General features: G+C 40.8%; 1 protein-coding gene across 2 annotated transcripts in view; it reads left to right on the forward strand.

Moving 5' to 3' along the window:
• kcnab1a (potassium voltage-gated channel subfamily A regulatory beta subunit 1a) overlaps positions 1 to 26,898 on the forward strand; it is an 88,781-nt gene that overhangs the window by 5,893 nt on the left and 55,990 nt on the right. Inside the window, exon 1 of one of the 2 annotated variants that reach the window (XM_068708564.1) lies at positions 18,008 to 19,256. The exons of the other annotated variant lie outside the window; for it this stretch is intronic. Within the exon in view, the coding sequence (XP_068564665.1) occupies positions 19,048 to 19,256 (209 nt within the window). The 5' untranslated portion in view covers positions 18,008 to 19,047. Of the gene's footprint in view, positions 1 to 18,007; positions 19,257 to 26,898 lie in introns of those variants that run through there. 2 annotated transcript variants of the gene reach the window in all.

The raw sequence follows: 26,898 nt of genomic DNA on the forward strand, positions 1-26,898 counted from the left end.
TGGGATACCCATTAGTTTCAAGCATCAAAATTGATTTTCTTCTGAAAGTGCATCATTGTGACTAAAAAGAAATATTCAGACAAATTCAAACTAGACTTATCTACAGTGCTGTGTTGTAGAATACATTTAAATTCTAATTTCAAATAAAAAGGTGACTCTTTTTGGCTAATTTCCACCTGTATTCAAACTTATCAGTGGTTAGTTTAGAGCCTTTTGTTATATAATTAATGCTTTAAAGCTATTTAAAGCCATGTGCTGGTTTGGAAAGACTGTGATAGGCTTCACATGCAAGGATCATGAGACACCATTGGTTTACTAGCAGTCACATCATCAATAACCTTGGACATGGGAAAAGTAATAACATCATTTGAAAGATCAGAAAGTCCCTTTAAGCGGGGTTTTTATTTACATTTACAATGTGTTCAATTAAGTTACACACACATCTGTTACAGCAACAGATGCAAGGAGATACTAAGGACTCCTTTTCCCTTTTAAAATGATTATCATTGTTGATTAAAAAGATTGATCAATTTCCTGTAAATAACTCGTCACATCCGGTGGCTCCTTCACATTTTCAATTGAGTTTCTACACATCGGTGAAACAGCGCCCCTTTGAGTCTGTGTGGCGACAAATGATATTGCAGCCGTACGACATGAGACGTCAACGTGTTTGCGGGTTTCCAGGTGAAGTTCACGCCATTTAATTAGCATTAAAAACACACCACGTATTAAACCCATCGCTGTTGTACAAATGCCAGGCTGCGAATGGACAAAACTCAAATGATAGAAAGTTAATTAGGTTGTGACAATCAAACAACCAGGAGAGAGAAAACAGCGCATATTATCGTCCCAGTAGCAAGTGCAGTGTGAAATACATGGACACACCACTTGAGTGGCGTCTTCTTCAAACTGCGTGAGTCACGTCTCTCTGTCTCATAATCTGTCTCTTTGTTTGCTCTGTGGCTTTTCCTGCTGGTTAAATGTGTGTGTTTTTATTGGTTGCCGTGTAGTATCAACTAGTTGCTCATGGAGGATGTTTTGGTCAAATTTAGTTGAATCAACTACGCCTGTGTGCATGTGTTGCATACACGCACTGTTGTTAATGTGAAAAGAAACTTGTGAAATAATCTGTGAATAAATGTTGCACATCTGTTTTTATTCACAACTAACCTGTAGGTAGTGTCAGTGTAGAAGCTTTGCAATGCGATATTGCACATTGTTTGTCTGATTCAAATCACACAAGTCACACTGTTTGCTAATCAAGTGTTATGCGAGTTGTTGTATTTCACCACCATGCCAATGTACTACAAATCTGTTTATATTACGATTTATCCAGCACTTTACTCATACACACTTTTCTGTTTCTGTTACTTAATCTACCCTCATTGATATGTGGGGGACAGTTCAACAGCACCATAAACTGCAGCCTCCAAAAGGACCATACAGTTGAGTCAACATTACAACCTTCATGAAGGTAGGATTTATTGCAGGACTGTATTAGACTGCATTAGTTTTAGCTAGGTGTACCTAAAAACAAAAAAAAAAGAAGAGTATATACATCACATGACTGTAGGAGAGGGATGGACTGAAATGCTTTAAATTCATTACTGTTATCTTAATCTTACTGGTCGATCATTTTGTGCACTGCCTGCTCTCTTTCTCTCACTTACGCATTTGTTTAAATGTCACGTCTCATTGACTATTTAATTCCCTAGAGGACCACCCTCATCTATATACTTATGTCAAACCCCAAATTTGGGACGCCATGTTTCGTTCTCCATTAGTCCGTGCTGTTTCCGTATGCTGGTTTTAACAAATCTGAAGCTGCATGGGCACCGCGCCAGCACCCACACAGACACACATCACCAGTTCATTAGTCGACTAATGAGTGCGATTATTAATCAATGCTCCAGTTTGGAAAATTAATGGGACTATTGCATTAATCTCTGTAACTCTCAAGAGCCTCTGCACACACACACACACACACACACTCTCACACTCTCTCTTACACACACACACACACACACACACACACACACACACACACACACACACACACACACACACACACACTCTCCTCTGGTATTTCACTTGTGTCAGCACGAGTCAACCGAGTGAATCAATAGGGCATCAGTTTGTCCTATTGACGTGCTCGTTTAGCAGAGTGACAGACGGTCACTGTGGATCACCATGCTCAGCTGACACTCTCAGCTTTAGAAAAATAAAAACATTTCTGCCTATTGTTGCTGAGAAATACACACAATGAGACAGAGATTTAAGCGTTGGCAAGCAGCCTGTTGATTCATATTTTCCCTCTCGTCTTTGCCGAACTTTTCATTTTACTGGACACCACAGGCTGTGAAAGTAAGAACAAAACATCTTCCATTAAGAAGTAAATGACCCGTCTCTCCGTCTTTGTTTCTCCCCGTCTCTCTCCGCTCTGGTCTTTAAGTATCGCTGACTCGCTCATACCCTCTCTTGGTATTTGTCCATTATTAATGAGAGCTGATAAGCGGTTATTTAAGAGGCAGGGCTGTCCTTGGGTCCCAGTGAGGTTGCCTGAGGATAACGCACCAGTCAAGCTTCATCTTACTCTCCCAACACCGCTTCATGTATATGGAAAGGAGCCGTGCAAGCTTTAACTTTAACGCACTCAACCTTTTACTTTAAAGCTATTAGCTGATGTGCAAGGGGACTTTGTAGCCTCTGGCAAATCAGACCTCAGCCAAAATATCCCAACTCATAATGACAGTCTGAGCACATATTCATGCAACCCGGTGAGAAATCTCCACAGAGACTCACTTAATGGGTGCGTTTTGTGAGGGGACGTGTGCAACTGGACTACATTCGGCTCACCCACAGTAGATCTTTCAAGATAAGAGCAGCAGTTATAATAGCTAATTTGTAATGATGATGCACATGAGGGTCTATGTGGTGCGTGTGGGTGGGGGAGTGAGTTTCAGTGCGTTACAGAGAGGAGATACAAAATGAGAGCCTTGGGAGATGCAAAGAGAGATCAGAAGAGATGTTCTGTAATTAGTTTTATAGTGCTGGTTGGTGGTTTGATCACTAGGGGGAGCCGTGGACCTGCTGTCACAGCGACAATGGACATAAAGTGTGGAGATACTGGTGTGTGTGTGAGAGAGAAACAACACTTTGAACAGCAGCGAGTGTCCGCAGTCACTTCCACTTCCTTTTGTGTCCTTTCGACTAATAGAAAACTATAAACTACATTTATGTGGCTATTTCATTTAATTGGTGCAGTTTCACATTTGTACGGCACGATTTTTCTTATTGGTTACACCTCAAAAAAACTAAAAGCCTGTGTCCACAGCTTGATGGCAGTGAATCAAAGCAGCTGAAAGTCAATTACTCGTGAGAGCCCAGAGATCCTGTGTGTTTGCCAAGAGGAGAGAAAATGTCTGACCAAAGGTAAATACTGTCGTGCTTTAAGAGCTGCTGCAGTGCTCAGGCAGCGGTGGATTCAGTAGGAGCGTCACCTGCTGTGGATTGCAGAGAGACCTTTTGAAACCATGACTCCAGAGGGGACAACGTAATATCCAAACCAGGTCCCTCAGCAGACAAACAATTACCCCTCATTTTCCATCCTGTATTTCATTCTAATTTTTTCTCTCTTCCTCTAAAACCAATTTTCTCCAAGCCTTTTGTCTTCCTGCTGTTTTATTAACTCTGCCGTTTCATATTGCCCATTTCTTTCATTTTCTTTCTCCCTTCTTTCCTTTCCCTCCATCATTCAATCTTTCGTCCCTCGGTCCTGTCATTAGCGGTATCCCTCCATCTACGTTTTTTTGCACAGTCATGCTCAGAATGGACACTCAGTTTTAGTGTCACCATATATCTATGCTTTACAGCACTACGCTGATACACTGACGCAGGCAAAGTTTATGCTTCCTCAGATCAGCACTTTTCTCGTCTTTTCTGCGTGTATGTTGGTGTCTTTACAGATTGGTATAGAGAAGAGTAGAGCTTGAGTCTTTGCCAGTTTTGTGTGTGTGTGTGTGTGTGTGTGTGTGTGTGTGTGTGTGTGTGTGTGTGAGTGAGTGAGAGAGAGAGAGAGAGAGAGTGAGAGAGACTGTGGATGTGTTCTCCGGGTGCGGTGCTATCTTTTGCAAGAAAAGGTAATATACTGTGGTCTCCTCCCAGACCTATTTAGAGACGAGAGGTGAGAGGACAGGGGACGCAGAGTGGGATATGAGAGATTGCCATCGTAATAACGACTAAAGGGGCTACTGTAGACCCAACACACACACACACACACACACACACACACACACACACACACACACACACACACACACACACACACACACTCCCTGTGGCTTTTACTGCAGTATTTGTCACTGTTTAAACACTGCAATAAGTGCAGGGAAAGGCTGTGCCAATAGATGCACAACACTCGGAGCATTGTGTGCAAATACTGGTCAAGTAGCTGCATAAATCCAAATCCATAAATGAGCAGTTGAGTGTTTTAGTGGCTTCAGTGCAGCAATGCAGCAAAGATGCAGCGACCTGTGACTGCAGTCTCCTGTTTAAATGTGTAATTTCACGACTATTTACACAACTATGTTAAAAGATTCATTTTGTGTTGACTTGGACTATTGCATAAATACGAGTTCCGATTTAAAAAAAAAAGACCTGTTACATAAACTACTATAGAGCTGTTTAAGTACTTTACTTATAGTTTATGCTACTTTATACTTAATGAATTACTGAATGAATACATAATATAACTATTTAACAACAATCAGCTTACAAATGAAGATGTGTTATCACAGATTAAGCTACCTAGTAGTAAAAATGATCCTGGCCTTTACATATTAATAACTACAACAATATTTATTATTCTGAAATGGGCCATTCTGCATAATGTGTACTTTTAATTTTGGTACTTTAAGTATATCTTTCTGCCAATACATATACACAAATTTTGAATTCGGGATGTTACTTGTAAAGATCTGAATGCGTCATCCACCACCGGGGGGATTGCAGTTCATTCAGAGTCTGAATGTGCACTAATAAAAGAGAGCCCACCACACACCTGCCCTCAAGTCACTTACTGCCTTCCATGTGCGCTGAAATCGATCGGTTCTCTTGCTTGCTTAAATGCAATAACCCTGGCCTCTCGGGTCATCTAGCATCAAAGCATCAAAACATTTCTTTTTATGTTACCTTTCAATGAGGAGTCACTGAATAGTTGGTGTTTACAGTCTCCTGTGCACTTGTTGTGACAGAACTAGGCTTGGACAATATGACGAGATCAGTTCAAAATGATATTTGTCGGCCACAATGACGATCGTCACTCGACAACAGAGCGATATTAAATTATGTAACGCCTGTTACCATCAACAAAAGTTTGAACTTGCTAGCATATGTCTGATTTTGTGTAATTATGGTTGTACAAAATGTGATTTATGGGGTCGTTAGATTGCTGCTAGACAGCCACGTTTTTACAGACGCGAGATGGAGGGTAAACCGTTTCTGACCGCAATGAACATGTAGGTTGTGAAAGGCTAAACACTAATAAATATGGATTAAAACAGAATATTTTGTAGACAAAAATACGCTGTGAATTTCTTTCTTCAATACATTTTTGCTTTTGAACTAAGGACTGTGGACTATTGCACGCCATGTTTCTGTAAGTTATTAATCTGATATATATATATATATATATATATATATATATATATATATATATATGATCAAAATTATATAAAAGATATAACTTCCGCTGCTGCAACAGATACTGATGGAAACTATCTCACCCGTTTCACACAGTCAATAAATCTCGCTGAATGAGTTGTGTGTGGCACAGATGATATAATGGCGTGAAGATGCGGTGCAGAAGTTCCTTGTCAGCTCACACGAGTGATGGGAAACCCCTTGTGTGTAGATCATTGCACAGTAGTGCTCACACATGCACATTGCGCACACATAAATCAGAACACACATACACCTACACACACCTAGACACACACACACACACACACACACACACACACACACACACACACACACACACACACACACACACACACATTTTTCTTTCCATTTCTTGCTTGATCAACCTTTTTGTATTTTTAAAATACTTTTGCAAAGTTTCAAAGGATTTTTTGGGATTAATACGATTGATGTGAAAACACGGAGAAGATTGTCCTCATTTTTTTTTCATCAGAAAACATAAGTCTTCCTTTTACAAGTTTGGACTTCAATCCTAGTGTGACTTGCCGCTCCTTGTTTTAGGCTCAGACCTATACCACTGTCTCACCTTGGTGAGGAACACAGCCACATGAAGCACTTATCAGAAGAGCCAAGTGGTTTAGGATGGAGGAGCACTCCCTCATGTGACCACTTCACCTCCCCATTATCTCCAAGTGGTTTCATTTCAACACTTTTATGGTTGAAGTCATTTTGCCAATGATCATCCTCTACAAAGTGGGACAAGAGATTCATTTCTCTAAGAGGGTTATAATTTAAACAAAGTTCTGCTTCCAGTAGATTACTTTACAAAGTGTAGTTTAAAAAATGTTGACTTGTAAGAATGAAATCATGCATCCTGACTATATATAACGTATAAATATCATGTAAATTAATGTAAATATGGTGCACTTACAGTTTTAGTTTTTCATAAATTATTAACACTTCAAGATGAATAGAATAAATCCATAAATGAAAGAAAGCCAAGTCCACTCACAGCCGAGCTCACAACTTTTTGTAAAGTGAGATGTGTTGGAGAAAGTTTTGTAAATGCAAAATAAAAGTCAGAAACTAAGTTACTCTTTTTTTAACCGACCCTGCCGGTAATCGTCACGTAATTAGAGCATGAAACTAAAGCAGAGGGAGACGCGCATTAGACTAGACACAGGTGTTTGATATTTAATCCAATTAACAAAATGAGGCGGCGCACATGATCTACTCTCTCACTCTGTGCTCGTCTCTTGAGCTCTCCGTCTCTCTCTTCCTCTCGCAGGCTCTAAATTGCTGATGTAAGCACACATGTACATGATTGCACATGCAAATGAATACTCGCGAGCACAAACTTATACGGACACAAACAGACACGCCATCTGTTAATTCTCTCAAAAGGTTTCTATTCAGACCGCTGAGAGCAAAACTAAACATTAAGGAATCATTTTACATTCAAAATGTCTTCATTAAATATAACATACTAGGTTTGAGGTTTGGGGTCCTTCTGCAAGAAGATGTGAAGGTTTTTGACTTGAAACTATGGAATTTCACATCATTTTGGACAATTATTATTACTAAAGCTAACGCCTAAAATACTTAAAGACTAAATAATTATTTTATTACACATATCACAGCCTTCATCTGAACATTTAATAATTCTGGAAATGTTTTCCCTTTTTTAAAATAATATTCTGTACATCAAAAGGATGTGAACATTGTATCGATAAATAACGGCATCCCCGGTCTCACCCCCCCTCCCCCATACCGTCCCTCGGCTCGTCCAGATGCTCTCCACATCGTATCGTATGATTATGAATTGACATGGAGAGATGGAGAGAACCGGCAGCTTGGGAGAAGTGCCGACGTGCAAGAAAAAAAAAAATCACGGTACACCAAAGTATAAACTCAGCACTGTCTCTGTTTTTGGAGTCCAGTGCCAATGCAGGTGTGCTGCTCAAGCAAAATGTGATGTAGAGGCTGTGTCGGTGAAGAGACCATCAACAATATTGGTCTTTTTGCCGAATCTTGGACCTACTTAAACCATACTATGGCTGTCACGTAAGGATATTGTAATTAACATTGACATTAAACATTTTTACAAGGTTTTTATAATACTATATGTCTTGAAGAAGCACACTGCACTGTAACCACATTTATATGCCTCTATCAGTGGGCTGAGGATGAAGGTCATGAAGCCTTTAAAGCCCATTTGAAGGTTCTGTTTGTACTCTTAAAGCCAAGGCTACAGTATAGTACATAATCATTGCTCTGACCTTTGCTGTGTGTGTGTGTGTGTGTGTGTGTGTGTGTGTGTGTGTGTGTGTGTGCGCACAAATGCAACTCTCATAGCCCAAGTCAAATGTCAACACATGATGACTTGTGTAAATTGCAGCAAAAGTGATTTTGTCGATTTGTTGCACAAAATAATTTAAATGTCGTACTAATTTCTTGATTGCTACATTGTCTAAAATATGCACAAACACGCAGTCATCTCATATACATTCAGTACAGCACATTCACAAACTCTTTTCCCCTGCAACACAAACATAACAGCTGCAGAAGTGTGTGTGTGTGTGTGTCCGTCCGAGAGCGAGTGTGTGACCAAAAGAAACTGTTCTGTTCGAGAAGTGACATGAAGGTCATGAACACAATTTAAAAAAATCAAATCGAGGGCAAGTTGGTTTTCAGTTTTCTCGATATTGGCTCTGCATGAGTGCTGCTGTATTTTGCTGCTGTATTTTGTCAAAGTTTGACTTGTTTTTCAGGTGATGAGAAAGTATTTTCTTTTCTTGAAAATCAATCCTACAATGTGGTTCACTTAAAACAAAGGGAAGATTGTTGTACCCACTGTTAAGGCGCTTGATAGGCAAAAAATAAATATCTAAACTTCTCTATGAAACATCTCCTTTGGAGGTGTTACGTGGTCATACTGAAGCAGATCAAGGTGTCTTTAACATCGTGTCTCGTTAAACCCCTTACTGTATACTCTTCTCCAAGGTAACCCGTATACATGTGTCCTTCGTTCCTCCAGATGCTGCCTGGTTGCCATCTGGCATTTTTTATTTTTTTTGCCTAGTGTTATTTTATTGCTGCTTTTTCCCACACACATAACGCCTCCATACTGTTTCCATAGCAATGCTATTACTGAGATGGCGGTTTTCTCTCGTTGTTACCACTCTTCACTATCAAGTGTCCATATCTGGAGACTCTCCAGCAGCCAGCAACGCTGCTCTCTGTAACAAATAGCTAATTGTGGTGCAGGTAGTGTAGGAGTGTGTGCTTATTACATGGTGCGAGTTTGAGAACAACCCTGTTATGTCATGCATTTTGGGCACAATGCACAAAAGTTTCAGAAAAGTTACGCCTTACTACCTTCTCCAAACTCTTCTTCGATTCACTTCATAGAGCAGACACAGAGACGGATGGAAGATCGGAGATTTTCTTTTCTCTTTAAATTGGTCCCTTGCAACACATTGATATTTACATCAGTGACCCTGGATGGATACAGCAATGACTTGAGCAGCAGTGGGAGGAAGTGTTGACAGACACACACACACACACACACACACACACACACACACACACACACACACAGAGAAGTAAATTCAACTCTCAGCACACACGCCGTACAGCTGAATCTCTCCTGGAGAAGTGTAAGAGCACAGTGCCTTGCTCCCAGGCACTTTATAATGAGGTTGTTGTTTGTGCTTGCAAAACATTTCAGTCCAGACATATGATGCTTACAGCTCATATGGCTCTATGCACAGATATTACCATGGTGACCAACCTGCGGGATTTAAAAATACATGTTTTAGAGAACTGTGGAATTAAGTATATGTTGCTGCAGCTTCCACTGATATCATCACTGTTTCTGTAAGTTTGAGCTTTTTGTTCATAGTGGTGAAACGAGTCGTGCCAAATCACAATCAGTAAGTCTAAGTCTGCATGACGTTTTTTTGTGCTGTTTTTGTACTGTGTTGCAACGTGATAACTAGCGGTAGTTTCATGCTCCTCTGGGAACAATGACAGCCTCTAAATGGTGTGTGTGTGTGTGTGTGTGTGTGTGTGTGTGTGTGTGTGTGTGTGTGTGTGTGTGTGTGTGTGTGTGTGTGTGTGTGTGTGTGTGTTTAAGTGAGAAGGTGATGCAGAGAGTAAGGAGACACGCTTGTGTTTTTAAGCTGTCTGTTGATATCACACGTATTTGTGGTATTTTGTCAAAGTGTAATTCACTGTTAAATTTCTAATAGAACCAAATACAATCTATAGATCCCACTCCTTGTCATTACTTTACAGAATTTCTGACAGAATGAGGAGGATTTATCCGTGTAAAGTATGAGTACATGTCTATTACTACTTACTAGTAATTTACTAGTAAGGGAAACAAATCATCAGAAATTCTCTGTTGTTTGTGCATGATTGGTACACATTTTTTATTTTTTTTTACCAGAGAACCACAAAACAATCTTAATTATAAGCTCAACTAAGGGTGAACTCTCAATTTGGACAAGCATTAAGTGGAGTCATGTACTGTAGTAATTATTGAGCACTCTGTTACATAAGCCTCTCTTGGTCTGGAGGAGATGCGGTTTAGTTTTCAGGGGTAATTTTGTTGATACTTTGAGCGGTGGTGGCAGCAGCAGAAGGTCTGGCATCTTTCCTCTGTGACACACCTCAGTGCTCAGCCACAGGATAATGGAAACTCATCGCTTTTATATGCAAAGCTGAGTGGGGAATATTTTGCAGAGAAATGTTCCTCTGCTCATATGTCACTGTTTAGGAGTAATTGACCCAGTTTACCCTTCTTCATGTTTGTAAAACAGATTTGAAATAGAGTTTTTATGACGTAGACATGCGACATAAAGGAAGTGTAGGTTTCATGAAGAGATCATGAAGACTATTGACTCTTTGTTGTATAAGCTTATGCTTTTTATATATATAGATATGTCACCTCCTGGCTCCTGCACACGACAAATTCGAGTCTTTGATGTTTTTCCACAGTTGCCTTGTGGCGGCCCGTTAAATGAAATAGGTTGTAATGATGAAAGATATATTAACAAAACCAAAACAATTAAGCCGAATAAAAGTCAATTATAAATTAAATGTCATTAAAATCACATTACAATCTATCTTAAGCTCGCATGTGCTTCCCCTGAAAACAAGCTCACAGCTCCGCCTCAGTGAGGAGATGGAGGAGGGGATTGTCATTTGAGGCTCATCATGTCGTTTCTTCATGGTCCTTGATTGACATGAGGATGACCTCGGGGCCACGACTCATCACTGTAATACGCTTATGGTCGTCGTATCCTTGACCCGTGTAGCAATCTACGAAATTCGGTGTGTGCAAACATTTCATCCTTACTACACAGGATGCCCTGCCAATATTTAATAACTGCACAGGAAATTAAATCAGGCTCCATTCCCAGTGACACACACATGCGCTCTCCCCAAGATTATTCCAGTCCTCAATAACTGTAATATCGCTATACGCTGATATTTGTGCTGTAAATTTGCCATAATCACATTTTAACGTATAGTCTCCACAAAGATACTTTAAGTTAACTCTGCATGATCATTTTCATATCATAATATTTGCACAATATATGAGGCAAACAATACAACGTGCCTTTGCTTGAAATATGTAGTGCAAATATATATATACAATATATTGTATTATATATATATATATATATATATATATATATTATAAACATAATAAAGCAACATCTAACATGTAAGCTGCCTGTTGTCTACTTGACTCAGCCCTGAGCTTTTCTGGAGGTGATGGGGGTGTGACTGCTTCATGGTGGCACCATTTGTGCTGAGAACCAATCACTGACTGCAGTGATGGGGTGGGGGGATTTTATGATCGTGTGACTCTGTGTGTGTGTGTGTGTGTGTGTGTGTGTGTGTGTGTGTGTGTGTGTGTGTTGGATTTCCTTGTAATGTCACTTTGAACCAGATAAACAAAACCTACATTGCGAAATATTTTTGATTTTTTTTTTTTTTTGTGTGCTGAAGTCGTGTTTAGAGAAATCATATTTATTTTTGTGGTTCAAGCTGGCTTTCAGAAAGCAGACTTAATTCCCTGCAGCTCCAGGGGTCTGAAACATCCTCTTTTTTTTTTCGCCTCGGGTAGGAACAGTACTAGGGGCCGACAGTGAAACATTGTTTGGAGACGCTGCACATCCTCATCTGAGAGTGTCCTCCTAAAAAGAACAACAGCGTCAGACATGGGGGACAGCTATTCTTTTACAGTCAATGTTGTTTTTTCAAAAGCATCAAGGTAGTTCCTGAACCATAACTGTGTTTATTACTGCAACCATGACGAAGAACATAACCCCCTTATTTTAACTAAAATGATGATCATTTTTGTGCCTAAACCTTCTTTTTTTCCAACACTGATTTGTTTTGGAAGGCACAGACAAATGATGCAGAGAGCCTGCCGATAAGGGCATCGGATCTAAGAATGCTTCTGCGTGTTGTTCTAGAGGGCACGGGCATAGCGTTAGTTGTTTAATTTGGAGGATTTGTTGCCTGATCCACTAATACACTTATGAAACTCAACAATCACCTCCTCACTTGGGGCTTTTTTTTAAAATTATTTTCTGCAAAAGTTATGTAAAAACAGTGCTTCCAACCTAGTTCTAACACCTGGAGAAGCTTTTTAAAATACCTGACTCACCAAGGGGAGACTCTGAGAGTTGGAAGATTAAAATAAGTTCTTGAACTGATGAAAAATAAAAAGGGTCAGGTTCTTCATCTTTGTTCTCCTGAGTCTTTTCTGTGTTTTGCTTACTGTACAGATTTGTTAGCAATATGAGGACACAAATAGCGCCCCCCCCCCTCTAGCTCCAGTTAAAAGAGAACTCTTTTTTTTTGGTTATAGGCAATTGAGACCAATACATTTCCAAATCAAAGTAATGTTGCTAAACCAAGTTTTCTCTTTTAATAAGAGACATGTAAAGAAACAGCACCCCAAAACTCTGCTTCTCTGCTATTTGAGCTGTATTTTCACTGTGGCACAGAAACTAGCACAAGCAGCACTTTAGACCGTTTCCACAGAATTGCGTTTCTAGTCAAAAGCTTGGGTCCATGTTTACTTCCTGTTGGATAATGTCATTCACATACACTGCAACAGGAAATAAACTGGAACACATTTGGAATGTTGATGTTTACTGTGAAGGGGTCTATAATGTGTTGACATTTTTAGCTGGTATTGAAATGCTCTATTTTTATAAGCAATATGAAAATGAGGCTGTGCGATGTATTTACGTTTCTGTGCGTGTGGTGTCATGAGCATGTTCAGGTGCCGACGACACAAACGTGTCATGCATGTACATGCTTGTACATGTGTACAGTATGTGTGCATTTCTGGTTGTCTTTGAAACTAACTCTGCCATGTATCGTCGCCCCAGCAATATGACGTTAACGTTATGTTAATCACGTTGCCATATTGCTCATTACTACTAATGCAATACAAGTTGGATTTAGCACTGTGACAGCATTAGCACAGGTTGCTGATGTAGGCTACTTTTTTAATTTGCCAGAATGTGTCATAATGGTAAATGCTGGTTCAGCTGGTTTGCATGAAATCAAACTGGTTTAAGCTCGTACACCAGATCAGACCAGCAAAATGGATCCAACTCTACTCTGTATCCTTTAAAACGTGACTGTCTGCGTTGTGAACATCATGTGTGTCATATAAATGTTGTTTACATCAGTGTTAGGTCAGGTAGGGTTGACCAGAGGTCAACCACTGTACAGAAACACACACTCACAGATAGTGTTGGGCATCTCAAGGGGATTTAGATATGTAGTGTGTTGACTTTTGCTGACAAAGCTCATTACCCGGCATGAAATACCACACACACACACACACACACACACACACACACACACACACACACACACACACACACACACACACACACACAGGTGCAAAAGTAGGACACTACTCATAACTGCTGCCTTACATTCAGAGTTATGAGTATGTCATCACTGCTTGTGGGGCAGCTGGGAAAACAAAAACAAAATGAAGATGCTAATCAGAAAATGGTGAAAGAGCTTAAAATATGTGCAACCAGAATAATAGATCATATAAATAGGGTGTGTGTGTGTGTGTGTGTGTGTGTGTGGGGGGGGGGTCAGTGTAAGTCACTGTGATGGTCAGTAAGTCGATTGTAAACACTTCACACAGACCTGTGCTCGTGCTGTTTGGGCCACAGCTGTAAAGACTCTCATCAGGCTGACTGCTGCATCAGTTTGACTTTAACTCGGCTGGAAGAGCAGAGCCAGAAATACCTGGCTGTGTAGCTGTGGTCTAACATGAGGTATGCGTTGCCTCTCTCCCTCTCAGTAGCCAGAATTAAATGGTCATATAGACACAATCAGGAGGAATGAAATAGACATTTGGGGGTTTATGTGTTGTATTTCCAACAAATGTTAAATTGCACTTTACTTCAGGCAATACAACTGCTGCAGTCAGAAAAGTTCACTTGCAGTAGCGCCTCAGGAAAACAGCACATACTGTACATGATGAGTAACACGTCACGTTGTTTGAGAAGATGCAGTAGTTACTGCAGAATACAAGCAAGCTAGAGGACCTATAGTAACCAACAGTCATTAAAGGACCAGCACAGGCGCTGTCACAGACGTTAAGATTCTTCCCAACAAATACAGTTTATCAGTAGCTCTCTGAGCTCACCTTTTCTTCTCTTCTGTGAGCTGCAGATTGGCTTTCAAACTTCTAATAAAACATGAATTCTTATATTGATTGCTGCTGGAATTGAGCCTTCTTTATTGGGCAACAGTGCGATAAATGGGTGGTGCTTCAGATGAAATAATACAACTTGCTAGAGTACGTGCATTTGTCCTGTTATGTTGGAAATATTGATTTCATACTGCATCTGTCAGTGACTGTGTTTGAGTGATAACTAAATTGTGCGCACGTGTGACATTTTGTTCAAACAAAGCAAAGGCGTACAAAAGATAAAAGAAAGACAGAAAAAACAACAGATGTTCCCAAACCTCAGACATCTAAACAAATGGTTTGACTCAAACTGTAAGAAAACAAGTTTATGCTGGTGGCTCTGTTAGACTGAGTGACTTGCTAATATGTTCACTATGATAATGCAAACATGCTGACACCTATAATGTTTACTATGCTCAGCCACCATGTTGTTGTCTTGCTATAATTTGCTACTAGGCACCAAACACAAAGTAAAGCCGAGTTTTGCAGGTATTTGGTCATAAACCAAAGTATCGGAAAAACTGGAATTTCAACCTGATGATGGCGCAAAATGAAAAAATTAGGGGATCGCCAAAGTCGTTACAATATACAATGAGGGGAACATGAATAGGTGGATCAAAGTCAGTAGGCTTCCTCTTCTTTGTGGCCATCCAGTAGTTATATTTCAGTCTGGACCGACTAACCACCTAGAGCCACGTCCGTCACTGGCATGGCTCAGATAAAGAGACCTAAACTGTCTTGTTTATTTCCGGTGTTTTTCTCACTCAGTTCAGTGATCCTCACTTTGCTTCATTAACTTGTGGGTCACGGCGCACAACCTTCACATAAAAGACCTGGGTTGAGTTCTAGGTCAGAGGAGTGATTCACAGTTTAAATATAAAATGAGTCATCTCTGCTTTAACGACACAGTCTTCATAACCTTGATTTCAAGATAGATAAAAAAAGCACGCGCATACACACGTTATTATATGAAATGTTTTTTAAAAGTGTTTAGAGTAACACACTCGCATTTCATCCAGCAGCTGTTTTGACAGTGATGGATGGAGGCCGATGAGTTGCACACACACTCCAGGACAGAAACACTCTCTGCAACCACAGTGCTTTTTCACTCAGCACTTTTGTGCTCCTCATTAGAGGAAAGAGGGTTTAAACCAGCTCCAATTCCATATGGTCGGGAGTCTGCTGTTCCCCTGAGGAGTGGGATGCAATCGATCTGGAATGAGCTGCTGAAGAACGGCTTTTCTGTTTGGTCTGACACTGATCTGAGGCTGCGTACATCTTCTCAATAAGGTGGGAAAGACTGGACAGGAGGGCATGGGGTGATATGAAGAGTTCATTTATAAAGGACTAACAAGAAACATGCTGTCTGACTTTCTCCTCCATTAAAAACATAGAGGACAAAGTCTACAATACACACGACGCGATGCATGTTACACTACATACAATCAGATTTTTGTTATTCAGTGGCAAGTTTTATTTCAATGTTTGAAAATGTAGTCTGATGAAAGATGTGAGGTTCTAAGATGATTGCACAATTAGCTTCTGTGCTGTTGAAAACAAATCAGTGAGCAGTTTTAAAAAAAATGGCCTTTACCCAGTTCCTATAATAAAATATAATGAATTACCTCAACAGGCAGTTCTGGGCCTGGTGTCCATAATTCACTTTAGCCCAAATGACTTTCATTGAGCGATTCCAAACCCTCTTCAGACGAGGTCAGGAGCTCCGGTAATGGGTTCAGTAGCATGGATGTATTTATCATGTCATGTTTATAGACTGCATATACCTCTTTCTTTTACACGCAACAGTTATTTTCCCCGTATTGATGACACCCGCTACAGTCTGAATGGATGAACCTCAAGCACTTTATTGCTTCCAATACATTTTGAGACAGTTGAGTTTGGCTTGTTAACGAACTTCAATACTTTGATGGAACTGACCAAAGTAATCAGTAGCGCCGTAATCAAATGGTCCAATAGCATTGAATGCCTGGTCAGTTTTATGTTTTGTCTAATCATTCATCAGAACGTCACCTGATTTGAATCAAATTTTTGCCAATGTTAGACGATTAATGTGGTGACCAAATTTCATAGTAATCTATCCAATAGTTGAAGAGACATTTCTCATCAAATGGATCAGTCATTTGAATTTGTTCTCTGGGCATCATTTCAGTTTGGAGCAAAGTGGAGGCCCGACTTTAAAAGGTCTTTTTTTTTGTATGAAACAATTGTCCTTGGAGTAATGTATCATAAAAAATATTGTTATTGGACCAAAGGTATTGTATCGGCACTTTAAAACAATACCCAGGACTGATATTGGGCACTGATGTTCTCTTGTGTGTCAAGAAAACTAACCTAACAAACATGTGGCTCACATTGTTTGTGTGAAGTGCTGAAGAGAGATCAGATATTTTAGGAAATGTAGCAATATGTTCTACAGTTAATTCCTTGTTCTTGGCTTTGTGCCTCCCACCTCCAGTTTAGCGCATTTTGAGAGAAACACCAGACTGATAATAATATTTCCATCTACAGACTTATTCTCTCCTTGTAGATTGTTGTTGGTACAGTGTTAACATTAGACATTTTTCAGTTGTAAAAATATCTGATGACAATGAAGAAACACACAAACAAAGCAAACCAATTATTCATAAAATACATACAAAATACTGTATTTTGATAAAACAAATTTTGTCCAGACAATTATATTTTCAGTTTCTTCTGTCCAAACACTTGCATATACATGCGCTGCAGTGTTGACATTTACACCACATGTGCTCATCCACTGTGTGCACAGAGAAAGAGAGACTGTTGAGACCCTGCAACAAAATGCTCCATTTACCTCTGTTTGATACCCCTTATAGAATTACTGGAAAGCACACAACATAAACACCATACTCTGTCACACACACACACACACACACACACACACACACACACACACACACACACACACACACACACACACACACACACACACACACACACAGTTAATTATATGCAGGCAGACACTTGGATGTGCAGTAATCGAACACTAACACTCTTCTCAACTCTGTTACGCCTCAGCAAGCTGTTTTCAGTCATTTTCCTTCTCTTGATTGCAATCTCTGCACACCTCCCCCATCTTGTTCATCCATCCTCGTCTCGTTTGCTTTGATTTATAGCTGCATGTGGGGGTTGTATGTACAGTGTGTGTTAGGGGATTTGGGGAAAAACATATTTTAGCAGCAGTAGGCCTGTATGTTTCTGACTTTTGCATAATGTTTATATCTATGTGTGAAAAAAGAGAGAAAGATGGAAAAGGAGCGAAAGAAGAAGAAAAAAGAAATGCCATACAGAAAATAGTGTGCAGAGGGAATAAAGTGTAACATCTTTGCTGCATGAAAATGATTGGATAAGAAGTGAGGCAGAAACCATCGAAGGTGGGTGTCAGGTGAGAAAAGAGAGAGAGGTTGAGTGAGACGGGTAGAGAGAGAGAGAGAGAGAGAGAGAGAGAGAGAGAGAGAGAGAGAGAGAGAGAGAGAGAGAGAGAGAATTGCACCACATGCCTCTCAGTTCCCTGAAGGTGTGCTGTTGGCGAAGTAGCTGCTGCCCTGCAGAGACAAACAAAAACAACAGGAAGAAGAAAAAGAAAAGCGGAGCTTTCCAAATGAGAACAAATATCAGAGAAGGGGGAGAGGAGTGAAAAAGGGGGGAAACTGGGGCATAGGCACATTAGTGATACGCATTAACGTCGTCAGGCGGGCAGAGGAGGGGGGAGATGAAGAGCGAGGACAGGAGGGCAAGAAGTGATAAGATGGGGAAAAAGTGCTGATGGCAGAGGTGTGCTGGTGCACCCTGCCAGGACCTGAGAGTGACTCCCTCCCCTTGTTTCCTCCTTCCTCTCTGCCCTGTCTTCTTCTCCCTTCTCTGACCCTGTCCCCTCCTCTCGCTCTCTCTCTCGCTCTCTCTCTCGCTCTTGCTCTCTCGCTGTCTCGCTCTCTCTCATGCTTTCGCTCTCTCCCTCTCTTCCCACAGGCAGACCAGTGAGAGCAGAGCTGCATCTCCGTCTCTCTCACACTCTCTCACACTCTCCCCAGCTCCTCTGTTTGTCATTCGGCAGCTGAAGCCCTGTCAGAAAATCCCCCGAGCTCGCGTCAGAGGCAGGACGCAGGAGCAGGGAAGACCGTGGGGGAATAGATTGGGGATCCCTCAAGAACTTAAGTCTTTTGTTCTTTTCACGCTTTTGATGATTGACCTGTTCCGCTGCCTCTCTTCTTCAAGGAAAGACTTTAAATGGAAGACTTGACGTAAGAGAAAGGGGGAGAAAAAAAACACAGCAAAAGCTTTTGCAGCTTTATTTTGCCTCACAGAACAAAGTGATGCAAATGGAGACACAGCATTTGGAAGTGAGCAACTGAAGACTTAATCCATCTCCAAGAAAAAGAGCTGCAAAAGAAGCAGGAGATTCTGAAGACAGACTTTGGGTGACAGAGGACGAGACGCTGAATCAAGAGATCTAAAAACGTCCCCCTTCAGTCTCCGTCTCCACTTCGTCTGTCCCATCAGGACACTTTCCTCTGCATCTCGGGCTCCGCTCCCTCGACTGAAGCTCAGCCATGCAGGTGTCCATCGCCTGCACGGACCACAACCTGAAGAGGGGCAATGGGGACCACAGCAAGCAGAGCGCCACCAGCCCCAACGTGGTGAACCAAGCCAGGGCCAAGTTCCGCACCGTGGCCATCATCGCCCGCAGCTTCGGCTCCTTCACCCCGAGGCACATTTCACTCAAGGAGTCCACGGGGAAACACACGGGCATGAAGTACAGGTGTGTGTGTGTGTGTGTGTGTGTGTGTGTGTGTGTGTGTGTGTGTGTCAGAGTTATGCGCAGGGTTTAGTGTGCACCGTGTCTTCTTCTTGAAAAAAAGCTTGTTAGGTGTACTTTTTCTTCTTCTCCTCCTCCACATGTTTGTGTGTGCTGCTCATGTTTCTGTCTGTATTTCTTTTCTTGTCCATCTCAGCCGCTACATCTTCATTACTGTTTAATTACGCCGCTTAATATTTCATTAGAATTGAGTTGTCAACACATTTGTAATTTTGTGTCGTACTGAATTCCTTTCATACCTTTTGAGAGTTCAAAAGTTTAAAGGATGGTATTTAATATATTCCAAAGAAGTAAGTAGAAAGACCCTTTTTTTGACTTGGCAATAATTCATTGTTGTTAATCAAGTGTGAATTGTAATCATAATAATACAAATATAATATTGTTATCAGAGAAATATCTTTATTAGTATATTAACACAGGTTTCAACCATATTGAAGACACTAACTTATGTTGAACCCAGAGACATTTGTTATGATCTTTTTTTATGTAAATGAGAAAGACAGTTTTGTTCAAATCTCGTTGATAACTCCCCGCCTCAATGAAAGCCACAGCATTTTCCTTTTTCTACCTTAAAATCCCCACTCGCGTGCCTTTTGTTGCCGTCACATTGTGGCATCTCATAAAGCCACTCTTGCCAGCACCATCTGAGGCCACCTTCTGCCAAGCCTGCAGTATGTTTTCAGTGAGCTTGGGCTTCACATTTCAAAGACTCATCACTAAGTCGTACAGAAGCCGCTCATTCCCTTTTATATGTCACCAGCATGGTTTTACGAATAAATGCTGCCTGCTACCTGTTTTACTGAGTTTACTGACGAGTCCTACAGCTTCTTTGTTTGTTCCGTCTGTCATCATGTCTCCTCTCCACTTCCTTCTTTCTCCTCACAGTTAATTTCTCACATTTACAAATGCTCTAATTCTACTGCTTTCAATTGCCATGAATGGAACAGGACTCTTTCTGCTTCGCTCCCACACACACCTAAAACACTTTATTTCTCCAAACTCTCTCTTCCTCTCTCCGTGGTTTGGTGAGACGGCTCTGCAGTGTGGGCAGAGTGTCTGAGTCGGATTTGACCTCGGCAGTGCTGCTGCTCAGCTGACTGGTGTGTTTGACTCTCATGGCCTCGGGCTGTGAATCTTTCGGAAAAAATATATGGCGCCATTACTTTCTTTACAAGCTCTGCAGGTTACTGTGACATCAAATTGTGATGTGTGAGTGTATGAAGACATGATTTGTGTGTGGATATGTAAAGAAATAGTGACAGATTGCAGGCTGAAGGTATCGTTAAGTGTTCAGCACAATTGTATTTGATGGTGTTAGTAACTTGTGGTGTTTTAACCTGGATAAAAAGGTGAAATAAAACCTGTAGTAGATCTCTGTTGAGATCTCAGAGGCATAATTTACTGTTGATCTGGATTTCTTCTGCTTTAGTAATTGTGTTTGTTACAGTATTGGCTTCTCACGGCGCACACTGTTTTCTCAACTTATTCTACTGCTGCAAGTGTTTTATGTGTTGTGCTATAAATGGAAATATAAGTATAAGTCTTGACTACTTCATTATTGAACAGGGCAGCAGAGGACACAGTGAAAGAAACTGAATATCAGCAGAATGAAGCACGTAATATGTCTTCTGCAATAACTCAAACATGTGCCTGAGTGGTAAAAGTATATATTTTTTATGTTGTGATGTTTTGTCAAGTATTACAAATTTGACCTGGAACACCTGGCGAGGACTTTCACAGCACTGTTCAAAGGCTAATAGAAAACTGGAGATCTTGGACTCAGTTTTTAGACTGGACTTACATTACATATCGTCCAGACTCTGAAGCAGTCTAGACAATATGTAATGTAAGTGGGCTGTGATGCAGCTTGACCAGTAATGGGAGCTGGGAGACGGGTCAGCAGCGTACAGGCCATGGCTCGGAGCCACTTCATTCACTTCATTCTGCATTGGAAACAACATCCCAGGATGGTGGAGGCAGCGTGCGAGTAAAAATGAAAATTACAGAGCTGGCATGTGACATTGAGCTATCAACCTATGGATTCAGTTCTGTAGCGCTAGAGGAATCCGAAAAGATGTTTTTTAAGGTCTGTTCTTATAACGGACCAAAGAAAGATTCTAATAACTTAAAAACATGCTTGAAACGTTTAAATGAATCGGTAGCAGACACTTGATTCATATCTCTATTGTTTGAATTGATTGATGTGTCGGCACTTCAGGGGAGAATTGATCAGGCTTCATGAAGAGAACTAACAGGCATATGCCTGTACCTGAGAGATCTCATGACGCCTCCTGATGGGGTTTATTGACCGGTTTATTGAACGGTTCTGACTCTGCCATGATACGACAGCAACTTCAGACACGTCTCAGTCACAGACTATTAGTTGTAGGTAATGGCTAAGGAGAGGACGATACATTTAATATCCTGGACAATATGTGGTGAAGACTGAGATGGTGATTGTTTTTTTTTCCCTAGGTTTCCCCCCGATCTCATGCCAACAGATTGTGTTTGTATCCGTAGAGGCTCTTGGGTCAAGAAGTAACACCGCAGAGGCCTGAAAACAATTTGGCTCACGTCATGTCACAGCTGAGTGTCATGATGTTGCTGAAATGAGTGGGTAGTTTGGCCCGCCTGGAACGTTTGCTACTGCGATCTGTGTCAGGTCAATAACTTTATATAGTACTTTTACACACAAGAAATATAAAAAGCCATTGGTTAGGTTTATGGAATCTAATGGAAGACGAATAAAAACATGTTTGTATTTACACACCGGGCGCGTGTTTTTGTGTGTGATTAATTCACACTTCATTATATGTTTTTAAACTATTGTTTTCTTCATGCATACTTGCACACAGAACCTGAATATTGCGTGACAAAAAAAGCAACATACTCTTTTGAGAAAAAGGTGGATTTTTCTGGACAAAGGTTGCGCGTACCAGAACCAGTTTTACATTCATACTTTTCACAATAAAAGCCGTAGACATATAATATTTGCAGGCGATGCATTTTGCATTATTGTGCCATTTATTTCCACATGTCAGGCAGTGAAGGAATGTTTCAATACGTATTCAGTACAGTTTAGATAATGTACAGTAAATATACTGTATGTATTATGTACAGACTTAGAGGACAGCATAGTTCATGTTAATCCTACCAGAAGATACACACATTGTGGTGATTTGTGTCAGATTTGGGAATGGGATATTGATATAGATACTGTTTGTTTCAAGTAATATACTGTTGATGATGATAGTTTTCGGTTATGTTTTTCTAATTTCATTTTCATATCTATCTTTTAATTTTCCGGACCCTGAGTGCAGAAATAGATTCATATTGATCGGTTCATTTGAATCTCCTTCTTGGAAAATGCATTAAAGAGTGTGAGCAGTGTTATAGCAGTATTATCAAATGAAACCACACACACACACACACACACACACACACACACACACACACACACACTCTATACATAGCTTCCTCTATAGGATGCCCCGGCCAGTGCGGTCTTCCTGTCAGTTTGTCATTAAAAGTTCAGTAGGCAGAGGAATGATGGCGAAAATTGCCTCTGACAATAGATGAGGACGGGCTAGAGTTTCCACTCACAGCTCTATAGGAACAATGGCAGGAAAGAGTGAGAGAGAAGAAGAGGGAGAGAGCGATGGAAACAAAAAAGAGATGGAGAAAGATGACAAGAGACAATACCTGTGTGTGTGTGTGTGTGTGTGTGTGTGTGTGTGTGTGTGTGTGTGTGTGTGTGTGTGTGTGTGTGTGCTAATCACTCAGTGCTGCATTGTCTCCTTCTTTCTTTTGGACGGACAGTATGGGATTAGATAGACAGCCTCTGCCCCCTCCTCCATCTCTCTTTCTCTTTCTCTCGCTCTCGCTTTCTCTTTCTTTCTTTCTTTCTTTCTTTCTCTCTCTTTCGCTTTCTCTTTCTCTCTCTCTTTCTCTTTCTTCTCTCTCTCTCTCTCTCTCTCTCTCTCTCTCTCTCTCTCTCTCTCTTTCTTTCTTTCTCTCTCTCTCTCTCTCTCTCTCTCTCTCTCTCTCTTTCTCTCTCGCTCTCTCTTTCTCTTTCTCTGTTTCTTTTTGTTTCAGGAAGTGAACTCAGGGTTGTGCACACCATCTGCTCTGGCACTCTGTTGTCAGTGAAAGTATGACAAGCGTGTACCTGTGTGTGGGCTTCATTTCGTGTGCTACTTACAGGACATGACTGTTTAACTTGTGAATCATACATTTGTGTTAGTAAGAATGAATAGTGAGAGAACAGATGTCAAACTGTCTGGCAGAAATTGTTACGAAGGACCTTGTGCCTAATAGAATTTAAAAATGTATATCAAGCACTTCTGTAACAGAGAGTCTGAGGTGATGGTCCTTTAGAGGCTCTCAACTTTGATGTTCAGTTTAGGCGTATACAGAATTTTTAAAACTCCATCAATATTCTCAATGACTTATTAACTGATGTAATATGTTGTCTAGTGGTGCCCGAAGCAAGCTTGACTGAACAGAAATCATTTAAATTTTAATAAGTTCTGACTGCAGCAGAGCAGCAGAGTGGGAGCAGGCTTGGTTGGTGCATGTGTGGAAGGGTGGGGGTGGTGAATGCATCGCCGTACATCTGAATACGGTGACAAGATACTGGATTATGGGCGGATTTATGTTCCCACTCTCTGCATATCCGACAGTACAGCAGAAACAAAAGGTTCATGGGCTATTTTCTGAGTCCGTTACAAAAACGCATCAAGTCTTCCTGCCGTCGCTCTTGATGCACTGTGCGGAGAGAGCTCATTCAATTGATAACGATTTCCTTTACTTTCAGACTCGGTAAACAACATTTGCATCAGTCAGTCACTCAGACAGGTGAAAGAATATACACAGGAGAGGGAGGGAGTGGATTTAGATGGCTCTCGTGGTTTGCAGTTGTATAGATGGAGCCACCAGGGTACAACTTAGTAGAGCGCAGATAAAAAAGGAGGAGCAGGAGGTTGGTATAATTGATAGAGGGGTGCATTAGGAGGCATGAGGCTGTGCTTGACTTAATAACAAATCTATTAATAAATCAGTAGTGAGTATGTGTGTCAGTACAACCCCCTCACAGAAATTCGTGAGGCATTGAAATACTTTATTTAGTTGCATACGTTACCTGGCCTCCAACAGGCTTCCCTATTGACCTTATTGAGGCTCTGACTTTTTGCTCAGGTCCAATCAGGTGGCAGCATGCTGAATAAAACACCGGGTCGTGTTGGTATGTGGTTATTTCTTTGCACGGTGATTTTATAGAGATGGAGAACATTTTTAACCCTGCACTGTTCAAACCCATGTTTGCCGGGGCGGTCTTCTTCTTCACAGCTTTAGCTGGTGCATTTCTGGGGTTGTTGGTGATTGCTGCCTCCTCTATGATATTGTCAAAACCATTAGGAAGAATGTTTATTGCGTCACCAACATGTGCATGCATGACAAGAGGGGTCACTCATAAATACAAGCGGTCACAAACTCCTCAGATGCCTTTTAAAACGACTGCATGCAAAACACTACAGTTCCCATTAAATTGTCAGCTGCCTCAAAAAAATCCGAAAATCTTCATTCTAATTGCAACTGTCTACACTTGGACACAGTTTACAGTCCTCTGAACAAAATGTACCTTTCTTCTACTCCAACACAGGTTTGGTGAAGGTTTAAACAAGTCCCTTTCAGGTGGTTCTGTGCTGTCTGAGCATCTTTTCTACCCAGCCAGCCGTCTTTTATCCTGTATCTAGAAGAATATCACATTCATAAAATCCTTTGCCTTTGTTTTTTTCTGATTCCAAAATATGTTGGAGTAACGGTTTACAAAACTCATGTCAGGCTGAACTCATGTTGACAGAATGCGCTGGCTGATCTGCACATTATTGAAGCATCCTGTACCTAAACATGTACACACACAATTCTCAGAGTGTGGATGTTTGGGTTTGTGTATCTCACACACAATATTTTCCTTCATGACAGCTAACACTGCTGCTGTGTTTTTAGTCTTCCAGTGAAGAGAGAAACGAGAGGCAGCAGATGTGGGAGTTGGGAGGCATTTAACGGCTTACAGCAGTCAAGGCCAGAGACGAGTGACTCTGAAACACACAAAGCAGCGGAAACACAGCAAAAGCAAAATAGAACAAAATCTGTTGAAATTGGTGGTATGATAAAACAGAGCCTTACAAATTAAAAAAATGTTTTAGTCACTGGTCACCACTGATGTGCTCATATGTGGGGGAAGAAAAGAATGAAAATCCGGCAAGAAAAAAAAGCTAATTCCTGATGACATTTCAACATGTGTTGAAACAAACCAACATGAAGGCTTTGTGAATACTGGGCAAGCTTCTGCATGAGCCAACTCACAAACTGCTAATTTGGCAGAAGAAGGTGGGTGTTCGCTCAGCTACTGTACGTAGCCTGCTGAGAGCTCGCACAGCACAGTGGTGTGAAAGGCCAGATTAGCAACTGCTGTTAGTGTGTGATGTGCCATCCAATGGAGGAGGTGTGAAGGTGCTCTCTGTGTGCGTATATGTGAAAGACTTATATGTTTTAGTTGTAATTTTATTATCAAGTATTGTTTTTTTTTGGCATTGTGTGGAAATATTGACACTGTAAGTCCCTTTGTGTGTTTGTGTTTTAGAAAGATGACAGCTGTTCATTTTCACGTAGCTTTTTTTCCCAAAACGACAACAAATTCTATACAAAGGAAAAAAGCGGATAACATGTGAGATGATGATAATTAAAGGAAGGAATTCTTCTTGCCTGCTGGTCTTGCTCAAATCCACCACACAACAGATACTCAGCGGCCCTCACCAACACATCATCTCTGCTTGTTGCTATGGTAATCATGTCCTTGGCTCTGTCATGCCATCATTCAATTTAGAAACACAGGCGCACACATTTAAGAAAGACTTTAAGCCAAAGGGGGGGTAAACTGAAAAGACACCTGAACTAAAGAGTGACAGGAGTAATGGGATTGAAAAAATGTCCTGGATGCATGAACAGAAGTGGGCACAGAGTAGGTCATTGTTTTCATTGTCAAGATTTAGGCTAAAAGAAAATAAGGATGTAGGAAATAAGTCATTTGCTACCTACCTTTTTTTTTAATCCCGTGGATCACAAACATCAGTGCTGTGCTGACTTTGAGAGATTTGACATGGGTTGAACTCTGTTTATGCTGCAGGTTTTCCCTCAGAGTGATGCAGGGATGGTAAAAAGAACAAGAGGAAGAAAGTCGGCAAAGAGAGAGTGTCAAATCTATGAATGATCACACTTTAAATCCCTCCAGGGTCCTATTATATTGTATACTATATAACTGGGGGCAGAATAACAAACATTGATTGTCTATTGTTGTCAGTTTGTCTGTGAACAGTTTCTGTGCCCTTGGGCGTCCGGAAAGACACTGATAGTAATATTAATTATAGTGACAGGTCTGCAGCTGAAACTATAGTTTGAACCTTTTTATCGAGTATGTGGCAGCAATTGATAATAATGAGTAATACCTCTCTGTGCATAGCTGAATAAAATGTTTCGCTCGGTCTGCGGCGGCTGAAGTTACAGTCAGAATAAAGATAAAATCATA

This window comes from Cebidichthys violaceus, unplaced genomic scaffold, assembly GCF_023349555.1.
Source record: "Cebidichthys violaceus isolate CVI_PGR_0920_01 unplaced genomic scaffold, fCebVio1.0.p SCAF_1, whole genome shotgun sequence".
Taxonomy (NCBI): Eukaryota; Metazoa; Chordata; class Actinopteri; order Perciformes; family Stichaeidae; genus Cebidichthys; species Cebidichthys violaceus.